The sequence below is a fragment of the Ochotona princeps genome, chromosome X, assembly GCF_030435755.1.
Source record: "Ochotona princeps isolate mOchPri1 chromosome X, mOchPri1.hap1, whole genome shotgun sequence".
In the NCBI taxonomy this organism is placed as follows: Eukaryota; Metazoa; Chordata; class Mammalia; order Lagomorpha; family Ochotonidae; genus Ochotona; species Ochotona princeps.
The window spans coordinates 62,070,572-62,091,187 of record NC_080865.1 but is presented as its reverse complement, the minus strand read 5'-3'; the positions used below and the strand labels follow the sequence as shown (position 1 = coordinate 62,091,187).

General features: G+C 35.4%; 1 protein-coding gene across 5 annotated transcripts in view; it reads right to left on the bottom strand.

Moving 5' to 3' along the window:
- Nucleotides 1-20,616, bottom strand: part of DIAPH2 (diaphanous related formin 2) — an 859,995-nt gene that overhangs the window by 804,655 nt on the left and 34,724 nt on the right. For 4 of the 5 annotated variants that reach the window (XM_058659086.1, XM_058659087.1, XM_058659089.1 and 1 more), the window contains exons 2-3: nt 11,682-11,714; nt 8,448-8,624 (exon numbers count right to left, since the gene is read on the bottom strand). In XM_058659086.1, the coding sequence (XP_058515069.1) occupies nt 8,448-8,624; nt 11,682-11,714 (210 nt within the window). The remainder of the gene's footprint in view (nt 1-8,447; nt 8,625-11,681; nt 11,715-20,616) is intronic. The other variant, XM_058659088.1, reaches the window with a different exon arrangement.

The following is a 20,616-nucleotide window of genomic DNA, read 5'->3' as shown; positions in this document are numbered from 1 at the left end:
AATGGAATTAAAACATCACTTATTCAAATGAAAAACAAAACAAAACAAAACAAAACACCTCTAACCTTGCCCTGCGTGGTGTAGCAGCCTAGCAGCTGAAGTCCTCATCTCGCAAGCACTGGGATCGCATATGCCTACCAGTTCTAATTCTGGCAGCCCTGCTACCCATCCAACTCCCTACTGTGGCCTGGGAAAGCAGTCGAGGATGGCCCAATGCCTTGGGACCTTGCACCTGCGTGGGAGACTCAGAAGAGCTCCTGGCTCCTGGCTTTGGATCCACACAGCTCCGGCTGTAGCAGTCACTTGGGGAGTGAATCATCGGACGCAAGAACTTCCTCTGTCTCTCCTCCTCTCTGCATATCTGACTTTCCAATAAAAATAAACAAATCTTAAAAAAAACTCTAATCTAGGTACATAAATGGTCTTCAAAAGGTTCACAAAAATGCATACTATGAAATTACACATGAATTTCAATTTTTATACCAAATACTTTTTTCAATTTTCCTACAAACTTTTAAAATATATTTATTAATTTTTAATTTGCCATTTTATTTTTAATATTATTTACAAAATGGAGAGGCACATCCATGTGGCCTCTAATTAGGATAGTGAGGGTCAAGGTATGGAAGAAGGTGGGTAGAACAAATTTTTCCGTTCTTTTTATCTTCCTGGACTTGCTGGTGGGGAAATGGAGGGGACTGCTCCCTGTTGCCAAACTGTATCAGCACCCAAAGATGGGGCACAGACATTTGATGACACCTTAGAGACCCAGACATAGGGGAAAATGTTCTGATGGTGTTCCTTGAGTGGCTTTAGTATTTCTGAGACATTGTCAGCTTTGTTGCACCATGTTGAGAAAGTTCTACTGGCTGAGCAAGTTCACCTCAGTTTCCATCCACAGACCCAGAAACTTGCTACAAAGTTTGGCCAGGAGAATGGTCCAAATTATTTTGCTTTCGATACTCTATCAATGCTGTCAATGTCCTCTGATGCCTAGATGATCTGGCTATCATGTCCTCTGTGTGTATCTGTGCATACTGTCCACCGCACATGCATCAGCAACTGGGGGGGCCCAGTCCCAATATATGCATGCACATATCTTGTGATTTTCCCTGTGACCAGGACTTGAGTTTATCTAGTTGGGGAATCTCCCGAAAAACCTTGCCTGGGGTGACTTGAGTTGACTATTGTGTGCACCAGCTAGTGAGCAGCCAGGTTCAATCTGTTACCCTCACCATTGAACACACACTGGAAAATGCAGCTGCCCGGTAAGTTTCGACCATAGCGTCATCTCTTATGTGAATAGGTGGGTTCTGTGGCCCAACCCAACCCAGCTCACCACAGGCCCCATCTTCACATACCAGCAGTTATCACAACCTAGTTGGGCAACCCACAAAACCCCCCACCAGGCCTACACTCAGCCCTGGTTTTTGCATGTTCCAGTATCTGCTATGGCCTAGCCTGGTCTAACCCACATTCCATCTAGTTCTAATGCACACCCATGGATGCTGAATCTTAGCTCAGCCCAATCCAACCCAAGACCTGGCCCACGAACAGACCCAGCCAGCATGTATGATGATGGGTATTGCCACCTTGACCAGCCTGGCCCACCCCCATCCCTCAATTGTAGGCTCATCAGCACAAGCTGTAGTCCAGCAGGGGTGTGACTACGGTTCCACTCCCAGGCCCATGAACATCCTCAAATCTTGTGCCAACCAGTGGGTACTGTTGTTCAATCTGATATAATTTGCACCCAGTCTCAGCATTTGCCACCTATTTCTATAGCCTAACTGGCAGGCCCATACCCATTCTGGTTCTCTTAAGCCACAGCAGTTGCAGCAATCTAGCCCACCCAGGCCTGCGCCCAGACCCAGCCCAAATGCTGGCTGATGAGTACTGCAGACTGCAGGTCTGCCCAGATTGACCCATCCCCAGTCCCAGCTCTCATGCTCAGCAGTGGAATCAACTGCCCAGCAAGGTAGTCCCCAGGTTCCCCCACCTGGCCTACTCACAGGCCAAGGTCTTGCACGTGCCAGCAGGTGCTGTGGCCTGCCTCCAGTCCCAGCATTTTCCAGTAATTAAATTTAAAAGTTAGTATTTTAAAAAGTCTTATGGCCATTTTGGATTTAGCCCTATTATTTAAAACTACAAGTTTATACAATGAGAACTGTTGATTGGTATGATGCACATGTATAGTTTCAATTACCATGACAAGATAGTTATATTTGAACATTGCTTTTTGTAAAGTTTCTCATCAAGAGTCACAACAATATATAACATTATCTAAGAATTCCATGTAATAAATTATACTAGCAATTTTAAAGTAATTTATTTCTTGTGTAGCAGCTCAAACTATAAATATGTTATTTGATAAATGTTTTATAACTTGGAATATGCTATCATAAAATACACATTAGTATTTAGGCCTAAACATTAATGCTGTAGTTCTCTAAACTCTAGCAAAGTCTATCAACAGTACTCAAAGGAGTGAAATTAAAAAAAAAAAAAAAAAAACAAGAGGGGGAATTTCATATCTGGAAATCTACTTCTGACTTTCAGAAACAAAAATTATTTAAGTGCTTCCTCCTAATTACCTGCGATACTGACATTTGAACAGTTTTCCATTACTACATTGTTAAGTTCTCTCTTTCCAATGATGCTCTGTAAAAAGCAATTACATGAAACTTTCTGTCATCAGTAGCAAATAATCCTTCCAAGGCTGGCTTTACCTGCTACCCTCTGTACTTCTGAGTTGCCTTCTACTTCCACTCAGTATGTGTGCAAAGGAACATAAAGAGCAATTTTATGGGCCCAGCAGCGTGGCCTAGCAGCTAAAGTCCTCGCATTGCACGAGCTGGAATCCCACATGGGCATGGGTTCTAATCCTGGCAGCTCCACTTCCCATCCAGCTCCCTGCCTGTGGCCTGGGAAAGCAGTCGAGGACGGCCCAAAGCCTTGGGACCCTGTACCCACATGGGTGGGAGACCCGGAAGAGGTTCCTGGTTCCTGGCTTCATATTGGCATAGCATCAGCCCGTTGCGTTCACTTGGGGAGTGAATCATCGGATGGAAGCTCTTCCTCTCTATCTCTCCTCCTCTCTGTATATCTGAATTTGTAATAAAAATAAATAAATCTTTTTTTTAAAAAAAAGCAATTTTATGTTTAGTTTAAGTGAAACAAGATGAAAAGCAAATGTTATAAACATGCCAATTTGTTAAATTTTTATGAATGTATGTTACAGATCAGCCCTTAGTAGATGGGACAAGGTAATAAATCAATTTTCTTAGGCTCTCCCTAAGCCTCAATTTCCTTATCACAAAATGGGGTATAATAATGTGACCTACTTTGTGGCACTGTCTCAAAAAGTGACAGAAAGAAAACAAACTGTTAGTTTCAGACTTAGGCCATCAGTGCACAGCAAATTAAAATTATGCTCATTTATTATGCAAGCCATTTTTTATAAAACACGTGTGGTCAAACTAAATGTAATATATAAACTATTTAAGGTATGAATGGACTTTAAAAAGAAAGGAACACAGCTTAAAAGATTTTTCTGTAAGTCATTTGGTTGGTACTTTTAATAAAATTTAATTTTTTTAATTTTTAAATTTTTGTATGATACAGTTCCATAGGCGCAGGGATTTTCCCTCCTATCCTCCTCATTCCCCTCCCTGTCACTGATTTCCCGTATATTATTACAATAGTATAGCTTTTCACAAACAGTCACAGATCCATCATTCTGCTATTTAAGTGTATGTGACAAATAAAATTTCTCCAAAATTGCATACTTCTTGCATTACTATCCTTTTTATAGCATAGAATACACTGATCTAAACTATAAATGTTTAGTTGATCAAATGTATTTTTACTATGTACAATACGTTTTAAAAAGTATATATATGTGAATGACTTGATCTAGTTATGTTTGTAGCAAGAATCACAGAACTATGTTCTCTGAAAATTTCAAGAATATATTAACTGTATGTACTATTTACATCACGATGTTTTAAAGTACATATAAGAATGCTTAAATCTAGTTTATTAACATATGCATTATCATGCATAATTATGTTGTAGTTAACACACATTACCTCTTGGTCTTCAGTAACTGTCAAGAATTGGGCATATTAACCACATTCAACATTGTTTCTTGGCCTTTTGGCTAAGATCAAGTGTAAGCACATTCACCATGTACAATCCAGCTCTTGAGGTTATTCTTCCAACATAATGGTAGTTTTATCCTTTGACCATCATTTTACCCTCTATTTCAATAAAATCAATTTTTTAAGATTCTCCAAATAAGTCAAAGTACGTGGTATTTTTTCCTTTATGTGACTTCACTTAACATAATGCAAATTAAAACCATGAAATATCACTTCATAATTGCTATTGTCCAAAAAATAGAAATATTGGTGAAAGCAGAAAACAGGAAATTATTCTACACTGTTGGCAAGAATGAAAATTAGAATAGCTATTGTAAAAAAATATGAGGCTTTCTTTAAAATAATAGAACTACTATTTGATCCAGCAATCCCTCTGAGTAGAAATACACTTTCATGTCTAAATACATATAAATTTATGTTTGAATATGTAATATAAAAACATAAACTAGACAAATAAAACTATAATACATTATGATAACATCTGAAAAACATTTTCTTACTATAATAAACTTAAATGGAAGGAAAATTCACATGAGAAAAAATGTGGTACTGAGTCGTATGCTACAACTCACATTTATGTATGTAATAAGTGTTTACTAACAGGTTTAAAGAAAAAACTTTTCTGATAAAATAGCACATTTGATAATCAAACCATAAAATAAAAATGGTGTACAAAGTTTTAAGTAATTCCAAACGTTGAACACAAATTGAAAATTTGAGAACACCAAGAAACACTTTTGCTCAGCATTACAATCACACTAATGGCATGTGTGCAACTGAAGAAAGTGAACTTTGATCTATCATATGACCCAGCTAGCCCACTCCTGGTAACATATCCAAAGGAAGTGAAATCTGCATATGAGAAAATGACCTGCAATCTTACATTAAGAGAAGCACAATTTGCAATAATGAAGATAAGGAAATAACCCAGATACCTGCCAAAAGAGGAATGGATATAAAATACCTGTGATAAATCCCTTCCATGGAAGACTAAGCAGCCAATAAAAAGAATGAAATGCTTCCATTTGCAAATGAAGGTCCCAAGTAGAGACTACTGGGCTCAGTGAAATAAGCCAATTTCAAAAGGACAAATATCATATATGTTCTCTCTGATATAAGCCAAACTTCATGCAAAATTCAAGATCAATAGATATACAGGTAATCAAGAATATACTCTCATATGTGTGCTGTAGAATGGAAACTAGCATAGAGAGAAGTGAAAATACAGTGCAGTATGCATCTCTACTCCCTAATAAACGAGGACTCCTAAAGAAATTGTTAAATATACCTTGACAATAGGGTACTAGACACTCTATTATTGCCTATACCTACAAAGTCATAATACACTTAAATAGCACAAGGTCAGATATGTGAGTACTGTTGAGGAATTATAATATTGTAATATGAGGGAAAACACTATACGGGGTAGAAAGTGGAGGAAGGAAATGGAGGTGGAAGAGAGGATCCTATACCTATAAAACTGCTTCATGAAAAACACTACAATTTTTTTTTAATTTTTTTTAAAAATTAAAAGGAAAGAATTTGAAAGATAAGCTACCAGAAACAGGGCATTTTAACAAAATTATTGTTAGGTACCTTGATTCAAAGAAAGGTAAATATAAAGAGGGTTAACTAGTAACAGAGAATTGATCAAGAGAAAGCTTTTATAAGATGGAAGAATGTATGGCTGGCATTAAGGTGTAGCATGTTCATACTCTACCCTGTGGCACTGGCATCCCATATGTGCCAGTTACTGCCCAAGCTGCTTCATTTCCAACTCATCTTTCTGCTTATTTGTGGGAAAGCAGTGGAGGATGGCTCAAGTCCTTGGGACCCTTCACTCATGTGGGAGAACAAGAAGGAGCTCCTGGCTCCTGGCTTCAGATAGGCACAGCTCCAGACACTGCAGTCATTTGCCACAGGAGGTGAAAGGGGTGTGAGTCAGCAGATGAAGATCTTTCTCTCTGTCTCTCTCTCTCTCTCTCTTTTTTTTTGTAAAATCTGCCTATTAAATAAAAATAATTTGTTAACAAACAGAGATGGAATGATGTATCTGTATGCCTCTTGGAATGGTAGCAGAAAAGAAAAGTATACAAAAAATCTCCTTGAGAAGCTGAAAAGAAATGTGATTTTATAAAAAGAAGGATAAGGAAATGAAAACTTCATCTAGCTCAATAGGCCACAAGACACACTATGGAAGTTCTTGTCGGATCACTTCAGCTTACTCAGTAAATTAAGCATGAAGGTCATCATTAAAGAATAGATATAGAACAGCTTTATACAACAAAGTAAAGGTATAAAATAAGCATCAGAGATAAAAGGGAACTTTTATTCTTGCAAAACCACTCACCAAATATTTATTAAAGGCCATTAACTCCTCAAGGTAGAGGAGAAAAATAGTGGTGCTAAGGAATATTGATAAGCTATTCCATTTGAGCAAAATAGAAGGATCTAGATTTCACTGGCTCTGAACCCTTTATTATTTTTGTTTTCATTTTCATTTTATTTGAAAGGCAAAGGAGGGCCCGGCGGCGTGGCCTAGCAGCTAAAGTCCTCGCCTTGAACGCCCCGGGATCCCATATGGGCGCCGGTTCTAATCCCGGCAGCTCCACTTCCCATCCAGCTCCCTGCTTGTGGCCTGGGAAAGCAGTCGAGGACAGCCCAATGCTTTGGGACCCTGCACCCGCGTGGGAGACCCAGAAGATCTTCCTCTCTGTCTCTCCTCCTCTCCTCCTCTCTGTATATCCGGCTTTCCAATAATAATAAATCTTTAAAAAAAAAAAAAAAAAAAGAAAGGCAAAGGAAAAGACAGAGCTTCTTTCCATTGGTTTATTGTCTAAATGCCAACAGGCCATGCCAAAGCCAGGAGCTGTAAACTCCGTTCAATTTTCCCATGTGGATGGCACAAGCCCAAGTACTTCAGTCATTATCTGCTATCTCCCAGAATGCATACTGACAGGAAGCTGGATCAGAAGCAGAGGAGTTGGAACAGGTATTCAAATCACCAACCTGTTATGTCAAACACTTACACCTTAACTTTTCATTCTGACATGGTTAAAGGATCTTAGAAACTCCTATGGACCTTAACTGCATATAATACAAATCCACAAAAAATGGCAGTGATAGTAATGTGGAATTTTACGTAACTGAATTAACAAACAGGAGCTCTAGTTGCTCTCCAGCAAAGCTAACCAATGAAAGCCACATTATCCAGATGCCTCATTTCTCTCTGTTCCTACCTTAAACTGCAACACAGGATATTCATTATCTAAAATAAAATATGATTTGGAGCACAAATAAAAAGCATACAAAATGTTAGAAAATGTATAAAAATTTCTAATACAAAAAATTTGAGCAAAATCATTTCTCTGTTCCCGGTAATGTGTCTTAGCCTGTGCACTTGAAACTTCACTTCATTATTCAACAAGAGACTTTGTGCTTTCTGAACAGTGGACTTGAGCCAATTTTGCTTTATAGAAATGGGCACTTAAATCAGTTAATTGAAAAACTGATTCAAGGTGCCAAACAACACTAACTACTCAAGAAAAGAGTAATACTGTTTTCTGTTCTTAAAAGCTCATGGTAGAAGATACAAACCAGTAAGGACTTCTGAATTCAAATACTTAATGAAAATAATTATATATACTGGAGCTGACATTGTGGTACTGTGTGTAAAGCTGCCATCTGAGATGACGACGATCCATACGCAGTTTGTGTCCCAATTGCTCCACTTCCGATCCAGCTCTGTCCTGATGCCATAAGAAAGCAGTGAAAGATGGTACAAATGGTTCTACCCCTGCAACCTATACATGAGTCCTAGCTCCTGGCTTGGGCTTAGCCCTCTCCTGGCAGCCATTTGGGGAGTGGATCAGTGAATATAAGTTCAATCTCTCTTTTTCTCTCATTCTCTTTCCTCCCCCTTCCAACGCCCCTGACCCCGTAACTCTGCCTTTCATTAAGCCTGTGATTACAGAATGGATTGAAATGATATTTTTATAAAATACAAAAATAAAAACAAGAAAAAATAATTGAGGAATGCAGAGAGGGAAAGAGAATATGCTGTTATCAGAATTCTATCTATAAAGTACATAAAACCTATCGTGTTTATATTAATAAAAATTTAAACTAAATAAATCTTTAAAAAAAAAAAAACCAACGTATATACCAAGTTTCTGTTCTCTTCTTCAAATGATATACTTACAGTTTGAATAAATGGACTGACTCTGGTAATATTCCAGGAATGCAGCTTTGAAAATTACAGCAAAATCAGGGGATCTAACTTACCATCATTTTTTCAAAGAGATCCAGTACTTCCTTTTCTGACAGATTTAAAGATCTTTCATCATACAGTGGCTGAGCTGCTGGAAATTCACTCATCGGAACTTGAGAATCAATAGGATGTTGAATAAGGAGCTTTTCTTTTTTGACAGTAGATTTTCTAAAACTCGTAATTCGGTCACGCTGCAAACATAAAAAAAAATACCTAAGAGAAACATCAAAACCACAAAGGTGAAGAATGACGAATTAGAACATAAAAATGGCACTTATAATATACATCATTACGGTCTCTTGACAGGATATTACTTTCAGCAGCAAGCTCCAGTTAGAGATTGTACTGTGTTGAGGCCATGAAGCAACTCTTCAACCCCAGATGTACAGAGATGGGAAATCTTTCTCAAAAGTAAAATTCTTGTCATGTCTGTTTCGCAAAGTAGGTGAAAAACATATTGGTTCAAAGTTCCATGATTGTTGCCAGGAGCACGTGTCTTTAATAGAAACATTAGAACATTAAAAAAAAAAAAAGTAACAGGGACTTTCGCAGTAGCCTAGTGGCTGAAGTCCTCGCCTCGCAACCACCAGGATCCCCTATGGCCATCGGTTCGTGTCCCTGTCCCGGCTGCTCCACTTCCCTTTCAGCTCCCTGTTTGTGGGCTGGGAAGGCACTAAGGATAGCCCAAAGCCCTGGGACCCTGCACCTGCCAGGGAGACCAGGAAGAAGCTCCTGGCTTCTGATCCGCTCAGCTCCAACTATTGTGGCCACTTAGAGAGTGAACAAGCAGACAGAAGATCTTTCTCCCTGTATCTCCTTCTCTCTGTATGTCTGCCTTTCCAATAAAAATAAATCTTTAGAAAAAAAAAGAGTAACAAGAACAGAAACAGTTACTGATACATCCAATTCTAGAATAAAATTACGATAATTTTTTTCTTTCTCAAAGTGGCAAAAATTGTGACAAGCATATATGGATTATTTGTCAATGCAAGTCAGATAGCCTGATTAGGCTTTGCCATTTACTAGTTAAGTAACTTTAAGCAAGTAACTTGATCTATAACTATGTCCTTTTCTTTAAAACCAGAGGGGGATAAAATTCTTTACACCACAGGCTTACTGAAACATTTAAATAGATATGTTTACCATCATCAGTTGCCATTATTATGCTGCTCTTTATACTATAATTATTTTCCTTAACTTTTTCTTCCTTAAAAAGTGGGACCAGTATGGAAGGAAAATATTAAAAAAAAGAATTCCCATATATTATAAATGCAAATTAAATATAAATATCTTATTGCTACAAAAACTGTTATAAACAACTTGTTTAATGGATACTGACTTTGAACCACTGACTACGTGTACAATCTCTAGTAATTTGCTTGGTATTTCACATAAAGTGAGTTAATGGATTCAGCTGCATGTAAACACAAGACATCAGAAATCAAAAATTAGTAATATGCATAAAACTGAATGCAACTCAGTTTTATTCTGGTTTCTGTTAGGAAGCACATGCACCCCCTCAGCTCACGTTACATAAGCAGACATGTTAGATATGAGGACAGTGCACCCTCACTGTCACCAAAGTCCTTATAAATTACTTAGCCACATAAAAACATCAGACGTTATTACCAGAGCTTATGTGAAAGTTCGTTGACTTCCACTGAGGAAACATATCTTTTATTGATTCAAAGAACATTTTTCTTTCAACTAAAAATACACTTCGAAAGAAATGTTAGCAATCTTAAGCAGCTTATTTCGGATTACAAAAATGATTTGAGTACATGGTTGTTTACAAAGAGATTATATAAATCAGAATATTCTAGCACTGAGAAAAAAACTGAAATAATCACCTAAACCAACTCCTTCATTTCACAGAAAAAGAAATGCATCTAAATTCATGAGCCTCTGGCTTTTATCTCAGCCTATACATTAACTTAAGATTTATTCCTTCAAGCAATTCTGAAAAATATTTTCAAATTTCTCCTTTTAATAAATTCTTTGAGGGAAATTAAGTTGGTTTAGATATGTAGTCTACTTTCAAACAACCAAAGAAAAATTGTAATCCTAAATAAGCTGAGTATATGTATATAACATTCAAAGTTTATGAAAAGATATGGTGGACATGAAAGCATTTAAATGTGCAACTTGCAATTAAATTGACATAACTTTTTCTGTCCATATTACTTAATATTTACTTTTGCAGTAACAGTGGAGAGCTTTTTTACTAAGTATTTATTGATCCTCCATAATATTCTTTATTTTCACTTCTACAATCACCTATATCTTGCTAGGAAAATGAGGTGAAACAACAGGTTTTTGCCACGTTAGAGCACTAAACATTTTATACTATTTGTGAACAGGTAATTTCACAAAAAAAAATTCACATTGCTTCAATTATCACTTACAAGTTTAGTGATAAGAGGACACACTCAAAATTTTGAGCCAGGGGCCCATGCTATGGCATTTTAGGCTAACCCTCTGTCTGCAGCAATGGCATTCCATAAAGGCACTGGATTGTTTTCTGGCTGCTACACTCCCCATCCAGCTCCCTGCTTGTGGCCTGGGAAAGCAGTACAGGACAGCCCAAAGCCTTGGGTCCCTGCACTCACATGGGAGACCCACATGGGAGACTCACAGGAAGATCCAGTCTCCTGGTTTCAGATTGGTTCAGCTCCAACAATTGCAGCCATTTGAAAAGTGAACCAACAGATGGAAGACCTCTTTCTCTCTTTCTCTCTGTAAAAATCTGCCTTTCAAATAAAAATATATATCTTTATATAACGTGTCTACCTCCAAAATACATTTAAAATATTTTGAGCCCAAAATGTTCTAGCAATTATTATGATAGATTCAGCTTGAAAATATTTAGTCTTTTTAAATAGAATATCTCTAACACGATGAGCTTGATTTCCTTTCTATTTGAAATGAATTTCCTCTGATATTAATATTAGATATGTTCAATCAACTTATTTGGCCATCAAAAATAGAAAAATCTGTATTTTTCAGAGTCTAGATTTACAGAGATTTTAAAAGCATTTAATTTGGATGCTTGTGATGAAGATAAAAAAATGTTGAGCTCTCACACAATGTTTTATTAATATTCAAAAAGAACTCACTATATTAAAAACTATATTGTACTTTGTAAATATCCATTTTAAATCATACATATGTTGATGCTTTAATGTCCACCCATGTTAATTAAGAAGTCAGCATGCATAAGAAATAACATTGTGCTAAGACCACCTTACCACATCATCTGCCAAAGTTTTTATTTGAATGTTCTATTAAAATCAAAGGAAATAAACAAAAAGAAATACTAGTCAGATAAGAGAAATTCATAGTTCAAACAAGAAAATAATTGAAGAACTTTTATGTTTTATTTTACAAACTTAAACCAGTAAAAAATAAAATAAAATTCAAACATACCCATAATATATAATTTACAAAATAAATGACACATAACTGTTTTAAAAATTAAAAAAAGAAATGTGGTGGAGGGCATTTATTTTTTTTTTTGTAATGTATTTTCCAAGTCCCCAAATTCAGATCTGAATCCGACATCAACACCACAGTGCAAGAATGTAACAAAAGATATATCAAAATCATATGCCCTTGAAATTTTTTCAAAGTTCCATAAGGAATACTCATGTCTTCAAGATATCTCAATTTTAAAACATGTACGATAGAAAAAAATCACATTAAATACTAATGAAATGTAGTCAGTGAAGCAAACTGATGAATATTCAGACATCTTAATAAATACTATAAATAAAGTTGAACCTAATGATTCTGCTAATATACACTATTTCTCAAACACCCGTTTTCCATGAGGTTTTCAACATCTAATACTGAAAATGACTAGAAATAGTGTATCCTAGTTCATAAAATACAAGAATTTATAAAAAATATAACATATATGCAGCACTAAAGCATACAAAAGTACAACACTAAAGAAATACTTAACAATTTATCCAAATTTCATGATTTCGAAAATACCACAAGTAGCTTATGATTGCTAAGAGCAGTTCTTATGTTATAAATATGGTCCTACATAATAATCTTGCTTTAACAATAATATTTAACAATGAGTATATACTATGAAATGGTTGTTAAGTAACATTACTATTGTGTTAACATCATAGAGTATACAATTACACAAACTGAGATCCCACATCCCTAGGGCAATATCATCATACAAGACCATCACTGTACATGCGGCCCATTGATGACCAACAAGTCAATTATACGCCACATAATTGCACCTTTAAATGCCAATTAAGATGTGATTAGGAAAGAATGAGATATTTTAAAATTGTGTTTGAGGAACTGAGTTGAACTCTTCTGCCACTTTGCATACATTTACTTCTAAGAGCAGAAGATGAATAACGTGTAGCAACTTGGTCATGCATGCGCACATCTCTTTTTACTAAGGAAAGTAGTCTTCTCTCTGAAGGAAGATTTCATTGTGAGTTTTAAGTGAGAATAACCTTGATCCCATGAACTCAAGAAACAGGTTTTACTGCACTGTTACTAAAAATCACCCATCCTTGGATCAGCAGGGGGGCAAATACCCTAATATAATACTATACATATTATATATATTATATATACATTACATATAATATATTATATATTTTATGATATATATCATATATTATATAATATGTGATACATTATATATTAGATAGATTATATTTTATATATTTTATATATATATATAAAATAAAATTGTTCTGCTACTTTTGATCCATTAATTCCCTTACAATTCTAAACTAGTCTTTGTGCTATGTTTTCATCACATCCTGCTGACAGAAACCTCTATCAATCTTGAAAAAATGGAGATTATTTATATCAAAACTGAAACCACTTTCAGAAAGTTAAATTCACTCTAGAAGTCCGCCAGGTACTTTTGAAATTTTTTTTCAGTCCTGGCACAGTGCCCTAGCAGCTAAAGTCCTCTCCTTGAACGCACCAAGATCCCATATGAGCGTCAGTTCTAATCCCAGCAGCCCCACTTCCCATCCAGCTCCCTGCTTGTGGCCTGGGAAAGCAGTCGAGAATGGCCCTAAGCCTTGGGATCCTGCACCTGCCCCAGAGATCAGAAGAAGCTCCTGGTTCCTGGCTTTGAATCGGCACAGTTCCAGCCGTTGCAGTCACTTGGGGAGTGAATCCACAGATGGAAGGTCTTCCTCTCTGTCTCTCTGCCTTTCCAATAAAAATAAATAAATCTTAATAAATAAATAAATAAATGATTTTTAATGGGTTAGAAAAACTGCTTTATACCAGTGAAAAGCTTCATGATTTCCTGTAATGTAAAATCAGAGCAAGAAATGGTAAACTATCCGAAGTATCTCACCTAACCCTGGTACCGTATGAGTGCAATTCTGTCCACCTAGTATTTGCAGATTATACAATTCTCCAAGCAGCTCCTGCTTTCCTTTCCTTCTTATCCTTTTGGGGTTATAAACTCAAGATTGCAAACACATCTGTATTTCCAAAGCAAGAACATCAATTAAGTGAAACTATTACTTGCTTTAGTCAACTTCTCCAAGCTAACATTATGGCAGAAGCACTTCAAATCTGTATGCCAGTTTAATCCATGTTGACAATTTAATCATGGAGACAGACACAAGGAAAAAAGAATTGTTAGCAATATTTCCAAATGTTACTATGAAAAGTGACTTGCTTCTTCTAATCTACTCCCAACTATTAACTTCTTTGGAATTAACACACTTTTGGTTCATGTTAAACTACACAGTAGAGTCAGAGACAATTAGTATTGGATGGAATCTGAGATAATTTGGTTAAAGCTTCTCATTTTACAATTGAAAGGGTAACATTTATGTTAATGGGATCACCAACACTCCATTTGTCTAGATCTAATATTTCTTTGTTACCTGTTCTCTTTTTTCTCCTTGATTCTCAAAATCCCAGTAACTATTTCAGCCTACAGTAACCTTTCTACAGAAGTGTCTGACTCCAAGCAGCACCAACTACTATGTAATTTTTTCATAGTAAGCCCACCTAACCTGTTTCCAGTCTCCCTGCTCCGATCTTTGTTCCCCTAAAATACATTCCAAACACAGTAGACAAAATGATGCTGTGAACACCGAAGTCAGCTCTGAGCTCTCCAATAGCTATTTTTGTTTCCAATGCAAATCAAAGCCACTGCCATGGCCTACTAGGCCTCACTGATCTACAGCTAAAAAAAAAAATCTGCTTTCATAAGTATCATGTTTTATAAACTGAGTAGCATACTTTACAATTCTATGAGTATTCAAGAAAAAAGACAAATGTGATCTACTAAAATGGAAAACTATATAGCAGATATTTGTTTCAAAATGAGTAATTTTGGCCATTGTATATTAAAATGTATAGAAATCGTTGTGTAAGTTATAAGTGAATGATGTACAATAGAGTATAAATTATTCCTGTCACTCAATTGTCTTTTTAAATTTAGGGGAAAAAAGTACAAAAGAACTAAGGAGTAACAACAAAAACAACACCAAAAATTAAAAAGTTCAGAGCATAGTAAAGATTTGGTTTTTACAAGATTAAAGAATGGTCCTTTTTATGTGATCTGTCCTTTAAAATACATATCCAGTAGCATGTTATTTAACTTCATGGCATTGTAAATTTCTATTTTTTTTTCCTGTTATTGATTTTGTATTGTGGCTTTTCATATCAGGGGATGTATAGTAACTGTAATGGAGACTAACATATCCAGATATTAGGATACAACGCAGTATGCATCTCTATTTCCAGACAAAGATGGACTTACAATGAAACTGTTAACTATATCTTGACAATAGATTGCTAGACTCTGCCATTGTCCATGCCTGCAATGATGGACATATGGCTGTATATGAAGAACTATACTATAGTAATACTACAGGGAACTCGGCGGAAGCAGAGGGGACTTGGGGACAGGGTAAGGGAAAACCCAGGACCTATGGAATTGTATCATGAAACGGTAATAATAATTTAAAAAGAAGTAAAAAAATGAAAAATAGAATGGCTTAATTAAAATATATTTTCATTATAACACCCATGAGTGAATATGATTTATAATGTATGTACATCCCTAATTTTATCTTAATTTACACATGAATGTGCATCTTTCTCATACCACACACAAGTAGACACTATGGTTTTAACTCATAGGTAAATATTATAGAGCTACCATAGAGTTAAAAATATAAAAAAAATAAAACTTATTCCCAAAACCTTTATTAGAGTCACATCCTTGAATTAAAAGCACTAACATTTTAGTAAGTTTGCATTATGCAAATCTAATGATAATGGTCATTACAAGAAGGGCACGTTACATCAATAAGTATAGTGTACATACATTTTCATTAAAATTAACTTTGGAAAAACCAATAAAATTATGCATTAGTCAAGCAATCAGAGTTTATTAAACTTCGTTTATGAACAGCTATATTAAATATAACAGTACAGTATTATATGAATACTGTATAATTATAAACGTATCACTCTAGAGTCTTGAGCTCTTAAGAATAACAAATGTCTGACTTACTTATAAACTCTAATGCTGAAGTTCTGCAATATAAGAGTCCATTATTCCAAGAAAATTGAGTTTTAATTCTCCTAATCAGGCAGAAATTAACAAAAACAGCAAGATGTAAAGATTCAACTCTCTTTTGGTAAATGTCACATAGTAATACAATGTTTTATAAACATTGTGCAATTATTCTAGTGCCACAGAAATTAGACAACTAAATTGCATATAAATCAGAAGTCTCATCACTAACTGAAAAACTTAGCTACACTATTTGAATGACATTTTCCTCATGTGAAGAAAATAGTAAGTAGGACAATTCAACAAAGATGAAGGGTCAATCATTTACTGAGCTTTACGTTGCTCGCTCTCCAAGAAGAGCAGGACCAATACCGTTATAAAAAAGCATGCTCAATTCAGTCAAGCAAATGTCTGAGCATCTATGACGCACCTAGACAGTGCTGCACAGTAGGAATACAGTAGTCAGCACAGGTGTGCTTTCTTCCTTTATGGAAGTACAGTCTAGTTGAAGATCAGAGGAATGAAAGAACAATCACAATCAAAAGATGCTCGGAGTTCTGACAGAGGAATACCCTTTTATAACCTCCCTATGCTATCCAAATTAGAAAGGACCTTGAGGAAGGTGTTCAATGGCAATCACTGATCCAGGGTTTGATTTCTCTGGAGGATATTCCTGCCCAATACTTGCTCAGATCAGCAACAGTCACAGAAAGCAGCAATAACTATTTAAAGGTCTATTTCCATCTTTTCACATGATGTCCTCACCCTGAACTTTACAATCAGTAATCGTAATCAAGACGGTTCAAGGCCATTTGATCACATAGTAACCAGACTTCGCATTCTATGCAGGTCTTCAAGTATTTTATTACAAAGATAAGTTTTGTCAGCTGATTATCTCTGTTGTGATTACTTCACCAAGAAAGCAGTCAACAATCAGAGTCTTTAGGACTGAGATAAATGTAGAGGGGCTTGACTCCAAGATGACTGGGGAAAATAAAACCATTGAACTATTTACTGACTATAATTAAAATTACTTCCAAACATTCTTTCGTCTACTTCCTAACTGCCTGTGTAATTTTCAAACACCTATGCATCATCTCACTGCAGTCCTCTATCATCATCACTTATGAATAGACAAAGGACCATTTAACAGAGCAATATTTTTATATTCTTGTAACCATAAACATACTATCCCCTTTGCAGATTTTCTTTACACAATGTTTTTCTGATTTTTTTAAAAAGTTTCATTTACAAGATATCAAACATAATATCAGATTACAGCGTTTTGCTCTTATTTGTGAGGTAGAAGACTGTTTCTTCACTGGATTCATAGTATAAATTTGTCAATACAAGATATGCAAAATTTTAAATGAATTATCTTGCCATAAATTTCAATCTTAAACTGGGAAGCATCATGACTATGGTATGGAACTCCAGCAGTCTGTTCTCTGCTACAAGTACGATCTGCTTCAACCCTAATGGCCAATGGCTCAGGAAATCACTGTTTAATGCATATATCTTTGAAAAGAATCATGTTAATGAACTGAAGGAAGTTACTTAGTACCTGACAAACAAAATCAATGGCAGGAATTAGCTTTTTAAGAGTAGTAGTTTCTTCAGATACAATGTTTGCTTTGAATTAGATATAAAAATAATTTTGCTTTGAATTAAACTACTCAACATAGTTTAATGCATGAGACATGAAAGTTCTTCTCTCTTTCTAGTCTATGAAGAAATGTTGACAGAAATGTAAAAGGAAAGCTAGCTTTGCAAAAAAAAAAAAAGTTTCAATGCCCAGCACAGTATTCTATACATAACAGATATCCATAAATCATTTACAAATACAGAACTTAATATTCAATAAACTCTCACCTTCTCTGATTTTAAAAGACAGTATCTCAAGCAAAGATTAATCAAGAACATATCCTTAACCAAATAAAAAAAAATACCCTGTGCATAGCCACATAAAAACAAATACATAAATAATGCTAAACTATAAAGTTCTAAGCTCTGTAGCTTGCCCTCCTCCCTAGGCACTATTCACACTATTTACTTCCTTGTGTTCTAATAAGAAAACACATTCTCATATAGCAGAGATCCTATTTGTTTCAGTTCTGAATCTCTGAAACTTAGAATAAAAGCTGGCACAAGACATCTACTCAAATTTTTGATGAATAGACTCATCTAATAAGAATTTGGAGAAGAAACAGATAGAGTTTTGCTGAGAAACTACAAAACATAATGACTTAGTTGTTAGATAGGATTGGAATAGCCAGAAGGAGGAGAGAGGAGAAAGAGAAGTCAGAAGGAATGGCATTAACATTTTACCTCAGGAAAGTCAAGAACAGCAACTTCATGAAGCACGGGGTTGAAGAAGAAGGGTATTAAATTTTGAATATGTTTCATGAGTCAGGCAAGAGGCAGTCTTGAAAACTACAAGGAATAGTCTAGACAACAAAGACATGAAGGAAGCGATATTTTATCAAACTGATTTCACGTAGCACAGATCTACAATTTTCAACTCTCGAATCCAGTTGCATTTTCGGGGTAATTTGGGATGTTTCATGTTTTAGAAAGGAATCTGGTATATATACCAATGTATAAATTATATATAGTTACAGATATATAATTTATATTTATAATTTTAAAATATACAACAAGGTGTAGGACAGTATACGTACTCAAATGCATTCGGGGTTAGCCGTGAAAATCTGATTTTCAACCAACTCGTATAAATATACCATATACAGCCTCAAGTAGGTTGAGGTCTGTGACCCAATTATAAATATTTTCTTACAGATTTTAGAATTTCAGTGAAAGGTTATGCACTTGTAATATGCAGGACAGACAGGAGAAGGAATTATCCAAGAAGGTTTTCACAAATTAAAAAGTTTGGGATTCTACCAAAATAATGGCTACAATCTACTGAGAATTTGTTAGGTGCCAAGTAACATGCCAAGAACTTTACATGCTTTACAAGAACTTTTCTCATCTAAATCCGTAACAATAATCCACTATACCAGAATTTACTGTTTTGGTTTCCTAATGCACAAGTTGATAATGTATAGTCATTAAATCATTTGTCCAAAGTCACAAAAGAAATTCTAAGAGCTGTGAGCAGCATTGAGATCTGACTGGAAAACATACTCTACTAAAACCTCCACCTTTATTTTGAATTCTACATGCAAAAGTCTTCATCAATGTAGCAATATTTGTTGCAGCTCCAGCTGTTTTACATCTTTGGCCTTTCTGATTAAGTCCTTTGCTCTTTTTAGAGGGCTCTGTTCACCCTGTCCCCTTTTTTCTTCATCTAGCCATCCCCTACTTGCCCTTTCAGCTCTCACCTACGGTTACAGTTAGTTTCCCATAGTTCTTAAACTTCCCCTTTGGCAACACACTCCAAGTATCAAATTACAATTTCCTATCAAGAACAGTCTTCCCTGCTATGCAATGGGTCTTCAAAAATTCATACAAAATGTATATTGTTAAAAATTGTGCCTGGCTTTAAAAATTTTCCAGCACAGAAGTAGGCTACTTAGTTCATGTCATTTTCCTATGAACTTCCTTTAGTCTTCTTATACAGCAAATTCAGTGTAGTAACTACTAGGTCTCTCGTTTCCACCATGCCCTTGGGTTTTCCCATTGTTTCTAGAATGCAGTAAGCCTTCATAACTGCACTGACTGATAGAACTGGGATGGGAGGAAGAGGGACACAGAAAGTGATCCAATTGTGAGATAAGCGCTTATCCTAGTCTGGTAGCAAGAGGAATAGAGAAGGCAGTTAGTATATGTAATTTTGTTTAAAATTACACTTGTCATGGAAGCAATGTACCCAGACATATGATTGTTGTTTGTATTAAATAGAGTAATTTAAATACCTGTTGTTGTGATTACTATCTTTACAACACACAAATAACCTCTAAGTGGCTCTGATTATCACTCTGGAGATACTTCACCTCACAATGACTTGCCATGAATCTACTTCAAGTAGCTTTTATAAATAACCACATCATTTAGTTGTGTGATGTAGCTGCAAAATTAATCTGACAAAACAAATGATTCACTCCTTTAAGAATTCAAGAGTATAAATAGCCTAAAACTGAAAATTACACCTGAGTTTTGAGTAAGGTGTTATTATGCGATATTTTTCATAGGAAAAATACATAAAAGTCAACCAATGATTTAAGTTCATTTCACTAACAACAATTTTAACTAATATTCTTCCATTTTCAACTCAGGAATGGGTACTAACTAAAAGTTCATTTGTATAGCAGTTGTTTTGCTCTTGAAACACAGGTACCTAAAAGTGAAACCCATAATAAACTGTTTCTACAATGAAAGGCTACATCCCTTTCCTTATGGTAAACAAAAGCAGCTTGTTTGGATTTTACATAAGAATAATAATTTAAATAACCAAACATTATAATAAAGCTTAAAAGTTTAAGCACAATATTATATCATATGCAGAAATCATTTGGATTTTCTGAAATCTTATGAGTTTTTCAAATAATTTAGTATTAACAAAAGATACTACATTGTTAAAACCAGGTTGTCTCCCTCAATGGGCTTCATATTCCATGCTGAGTAGTGATAACTGTTCAAAGTTTTTGTTCCATAGTGTTCCTTGCACTTTTTTTTTT